Source organism: Anastrepha obliqua, chromosome 3, assembly GCF_027943255.1.
Source record: "Anastrepha obliqua isolate idAnaObli1 chromosome 3, idAnaObli1_1.0, whole genome shotgun sequence".
NCBI classification, from domain to species: Eukaryota; Metazoa; Arthropoda; class Insecta; order Diptera; family Tephritidae; genus Anastrepha; species Anastrepha obliqua.
Window position 1 is genome coordinate 10,617,057 of NC_072894.1, and position 5,813 is coordinate 10,622,869.

Below are 5,813 nucleotides of genomic sequence, written 5' to 3' on the forward strand. Positions count from 1 at the left end.
CTCCTTGTCTTTGGTGTGAAAATCACCACTTTTGAATCGTCGAAACCAGTACTCACATGTTGAAATCGACGAAGTATGGTCTGGGTAGGCCTCCTGCAGCAATTCACGGGCTTGGGCTGTATTTTTTTTCAAATTGAAGCAGAAAAGCAAAGCTTCCCGCAAATTGCGTTTCGACGGCACGAAAGTTGATATACTCGGAGCACGAAAACACTGCGTTGTTTATACTTCAGCGAAATGACAGATACTGATAAACAAAGCCTAGGGATGAGGCTTTATCATGAATATATATTCAGTATTGCCAACGCGATAAAATGATAAATAGCGCCATCTGTGTGTCACCTTTAAAACTAATTCAACCTCCCAATATTTATTTATCAAATACGCAACCAAAGAGTAATTTTTTAGTGCTTGAGCTTAAGAATACCCACAGGTTAACAGGTTCCCTGTCCCCATATAACGACGTCACTGAATCGCTCCACGCTCAGTGATTTTTTTCAATATTTATAGAGTATTGATATTTACAGTTAGCCTAAATAACATTGTATAAATGCATATCAATGTAAATAACATAATTTATCTATAACAATCACTCTCACTCTCTTTATATACATACATACAAATTCACCTTATTAGTAATCATTGAAATAAGAGTCAATATTAATAAACTACAAACAGTTGTTATTTGAACTGAGAACGAGCTGGTTGTTTTCCTCTATTGATACACTACATATTGGCGACGAGAATAAAACGGAAAAAAATATAACAAAAAAAAAAAAAAATATATTTGTACATATATGTAAATACATATAAAATAAACTAAAACAAAAAAGAAAACAGTAAAATAAAGAAAATCACAACATGCCTCCTAAAGAAGAAAAGTCAGCGAACGACAGCAAGATGGTGACACCAGTGACAATGCTTCAAACGACGAATGTTCCAGAATTTAACCCGAATGTGGAGTCGTGGAATGTTTGGAAGGAACGTTTGGAGATACATTTCTGTGAAGTGAATTGCACAGATGACAATGTAAGGAAGTCGATTTTATTAAAATCAATTGGTGCCGTTCCATACAAAGTTCTACACAGTTTGTGCAGTCCAGCTACTCCCGTGTCAAAATCATTTAAAGAGTTGTGTGAAATATTGGACACACAATATACTCCACCTACTATTGTGTTTAGTGAGCGGAAAATATTTCATATTTCAACGAAGCAAGAAAGTGAATCTGTGGCGGAATGGTATGCTCGTGTAAAGATGTTGGCACTTAATTGTAAATTTGGGGTCAATTTAGATGCATTTGTGTTAAACCAATTCGTAATGGGTTTGCCAAATTTCATCTTTGAAAGACTGTGTGAAGAAGATGAGAATCTCACAATTCAAAGTGCATTAAGAAAGGCGATGATATTAGAGACGAAATGCATCATAAAGGGAGGAAAAGAAGAAACTGCAGTGAATTTTGTTAAGAAGCAAAAACATCAGAAGCAGAACAACGGTAGTGGTAACAGCAATAGAGGCAACAGTAGTAGTGACAACAGAGGTAATGGTGGCAACAGCAACAGAGGCAAATGGGGAAGCAGCAACAGAGGCTGTGGTGATAATGGCAGCAACAGAGATGGTGGCAGAGATAACAGAGGCGATGGTGAGAGAAAATTTCCTTGTTCTCACTGTGGTTGGCGAAATCATGCATCTCAGTCATGCAAATACAAAGATAGCAAGTGTCATTCTTGTGGAAGAGTTGGTCATTTGGCGTCTGTTTGTTACAATAAAAAGAGAAGTGTTAATTATGTATCTAATGATAATGATGATGAACATGATAATAATGATTTGTTTAATTATTCAATTTTTAGTGTGTCTGAGCGAAATTCGTTTGACGTGTATTCTCTTCCAGTCGTTATTGATGGAGTTAAATTAAATGCTGTTTGTGACACAGGTGCACCATGCACTTTGTTGCCTTTGTCGATTTACGAGAATAATATTATGGAAAAGACTCTCCGTCCATGCAATGTTCCATATGTTGACTACAGTGGTGATAGATTGAAGCTGGTTGTTTTCCTCTATTGATACACTAGAGATAACAGAGGCGATGGTGAGAGAAAATTTCCTTGTTCTCACTGTGGTTGGCGAATATGATGCGTCGATTACTTTTAAAGGTAATACAAAAACTGTTGTTGTTGTTGTTGTGGATTCTGCAAACCCTCCATTGCTTGGTCGTACGTTTTTACGTTCTTTTAATTTCGAATTATTGCAAATAAACAATATTAATTTCGAAAATAATAATGCTGCGGTCGTCGAACAATTGAAGATTGAGTTCGCCGAGGTTTTTGAAGATAAGTTGGGTGAATTTAAAAATTCGCAAATTTGTTTAAAGGTTGTTGAAAATGCAACACCAGTATTTTGCAAACCCAGACCTTTGCCATTAGCATGGAAGGCTAAAGTTGAGAAACAGTTGCGAGATTTAATCAGTTCAGGTGTTCTCGAACCTGTTGACAACTCCGATTGGGGTACACCTTTAGTACCAGTTTTGAAACCCAACGGTGATTTGCGGATATGCGGTGATTATAAAATCACAATTAACAAGTTTTTAGAGGATTTTAAATATCCTTTACCCAGGATAGATGAGATTTTTGCATCTTTAGAGGGTGGTGAAATTTTCACAAAGCTTGATTTGTCCAATGCGTACAATCAGCTAATTCTTGACGATGAGTCACAATTATTGTGTGCATGGAGTACGCACATAGGTACATTAAAAGTAAAAAGATTACCTTTTGGTGTTAAGACTGCGGCAGCGATTTTTCAAAAGACAATGGAAAGTTTGTTAAGAAACATACCGTTTGTCGTGGTGTATCAGGATGACATTACAGTCACTGGAAAGACTATGCAGAGTCACATTAAAACGTTGAGGCTAGTACTTCAAAAACTACAAAATGCTGGATTGAAACTAAATATCAAAAAGTCAGTTTTTTTTCAATCAAAGATTTCTTATTTGGGCTTCAATATTGATAAAAACGGATTGAGTAAGAATAACGATCGAATTTCGAGCATTCTTTCTGCGCCAATTCCAGACAATATTTCGGAAGTTAGAGCCTTTGTCGGTATGGCAAATTATTACTCAAAATTTATTAATAACTTTGCGAATATGATGTCTCCACTTTATAAATTATTGAGCAAAGATGAGCCGTTTTTATGGTCAAAGAATTGTCAAAAGGCATATGACGCCATCAAGAATGCTGTGACGTCAGACCAAGTTTTGGTTCATTTCAACCCAGATTTACCGTTGGTATTAACAACGGATGCTTCTAATACGGCGGTGGGAGGAATTTTGTCACATAAATTCTCTAGTGGATTGAAACCAATTGCTTTTATCTCCAGAGCATTAAGCAAGAGCGAGAAAAATTATAGTACTCTTGAAAAAGAAGCCTTGTCTATTGTGTTTTGTGTTACAAAACTTAAACAATACTTATTGGGAAACACATTTATATTGAAAACTGATCACCGTCCACTATTAACTATTTTTGGTAACAATAAAGGATTGCCTATCATGGCTTCAGCCCGAATGCAGCGCTGGGCATTAATTTTATCCGGGTTCAATTACACCATAGAATATGTGAAAGGAGTAAATAATGAAGCTGACTCAATTTCGCGCATGCCTCAACAAATGTTTGAAAACAAAATTACGGAGTTTTCATATGTCAACTTTATTGAATCTGAAAAATATTTCAATATGAGTTTTAAGGACATCGCTCGTGAGACTAGACGAGACCCAATTTTATCTAAAGTTGCAGAATGCATTTTGGATGGAACCTTATGTAACTTAAAGGATAATAATTTCACTCCGTATCGTGAAAAGTATACTGAACTCGCTGTGGAGTATGGGTGTGTATTGTGGGGTTACAGAACCATTATCCCCGAAAAATTGCGAACAAAAATTTTAAATGAATTACATTCCTCGCATTTAGGAATAGTAAAAACAAAAGCGCTTGCCAGATCATATATATGGTGGCCATGTCTTGATAAAGATATTGAAAAATTAATTAAAAACTGTTTACCATGTCAAAAACTGCAGCCTAGCCCCGAGAAGAGCAGTTTAATGCCGTGGACGCCAAGTTGTAATGTATGGAGTCGAATTCATATTGACTTTGCTGGCCCTATAAGAAATTTTCATTTTCTAATTGTTATCGATTCATTTTCGAAATTCGTTGAAGTGTTCAAAACGAAGGAAATAACTACAATGTTCACAATTACGAAGTTAAGAGAAATATTTTCGCGGTATGGATTGGTCGATACACTTGTAAGCGACAATGGACGTCAGTTCACATCGTATGAATTTCAACAATTTTTGTCGGTGAATGGAATAAAACACATATTGACTGCGCCGGGACACCCATCTACAAATGGTCAAGCAGAAAACTTCGTTAAAACGTTTAAAAAGTCTGTATTAGCCAATTTAGATCAAAACAATGATGCAAATTTGGATCAAATTTTATGCAGATTTTTAATGGACTACCGAAATATGACTCACTGTTCTACAGGCGAATCTCCAGCAAAAATATTTTTTGGGAGAAAACTAAAAACTCGTTTCAGCAATCTCAAACCTCCTACAACAAAAGAAAAAATTATTGAGTCTCAACACAACAACATAAATAATCACAAAGGAAATCGTCATGAAACTTTTCAAAAAGGCCAAAATGTAATGGTACGTGATTACCGTAACCCAAATAAGCCTAGTTGGACACAGGCAGTTGTAGAACAACAACTTGGACCTCAGTCATATTCATGTACTTTGGCTCACAACAAACATAGTATCAAACGTCATTTGGATCAAATCAGAAACCAGCAAATTCAACAACATGTCGAAACCAACATGCAAATGTTATCAGACAACAACACAGCTTTGACTGTAGCCAATGAGATACCAACGATGGAAGATTTTTCACGCACTCGAAGAGAACTCAGACCACGTGAAGGAGGTAGAGTAGTTAAAAATTTAAATTGTATTTGAAATTTGCAAACGCAGTTGTTTTTAATTTTACAATTTTATATGACACTAAATTGTTATTGTTAGCAACAGCTTTAGGATGAGCATATAGAGTATTGATATTTACAGTTAGCCTAAATAACATTGTATAAATGCATATCAATGTAAATAACATAATTTATCTATAACAATCACTCTCACTCTCTTTATATACATACATACAAATTCACCTTATTAGTAATCATTGAAATAAGAGTCAATATTAATAAACTACAAACAGTTGTTATTTGAACTGAGAACGAGCTGGTTGTTTTCCTCTATTGATACACTACAATATTCTTTGCTTCGTAGGAACTAATATTGCAGATATGGGCTTTTGAAAGATGTTAGAAAAACAATTTATACAAAAACAACAACAAAAAATTGCTCACATGTGACTCACGAACGTACGCGACCAAGTTCAACGCTATATGTGTACGTTTTATGAATCATAACAGGTGGCGCTAAAGTAATCCTCCTATCAGAAAATGCTATAAATTTTGCGATTGGCCCCTAATGTCAGTTCTGTTTTGACATTTGTGTAGTAAACACATGCGAAATACACGTTAATAAACAATGTTACGCTACACTGCTCCAGAACGCGGAATATTGCTGACTATTTATTTGACCAATAATCGGTCGGTGACTTTGGCATAACGTGAATTTCGTCGCAGATTTTCTCGCCGTCCAACGCCTACTGGTGAAACACTGCGACGTTTAGCCGCTCGCCTCGAAGAGACTGGGACAACACGAGATGCTGCCAGGCGTGGCAGACCCCGGAGTAGCCGTCCTGCAGAGAATA

At 36.1% G+C, this 5,813-nt stretch overlaps 1 protein-coding gene across 1 annotated transcript; it reads left to right on the top strand.

Annotated features, from left to right (window-relative positions):
• Positions 1 to 858: 858 nt before the first annotated feature.
• LOC129240599 (uncharacterized) lies at positions 859 to 5,076 on the top strand. Its single transcript, XM_054876504.1, has 4 exons — positions 859 to 1,636; positions 2,067 to 2,949; positions 4,579 to 4,964; positions 5,060 to 5,076. The coding sequence occupies exons 1-4, from the start codon at positions 859 to 861 to the stop codon at positions 5,074 to 5,076; spliced, it is 2,064 nt and encodes a 687-aa protein (XP_054732479.1).
• The last annotated feature ends 737 nt before the right edge of the window (positions 5,077 to 5,813 follow it).

Bases quoted from the DNA above. Each gene is read 5' to 3' on its own strand.
- LOC129240599 (XM_054876504.1), top strand. From the start codon at position 859: ATGCCTCCTAAAGAAGAAAAGTCAGCGAACGACAGCAAGATGGTGACA. The intron at 1,637-2,066 runs GTGAGAGAAAAT...TTGATACACTAG, and splicing joins CAGAGATAACAGAGGCGATG to AGATAACAGAGGCGATGGTG. The intron at 2,950-4,578 runs GTCAGTTTTTTT...AACTCGTTTCAG, and splicing joins TTGAAACTAAATATCAAAAA to CAATCTCAAACCTCCTACAA.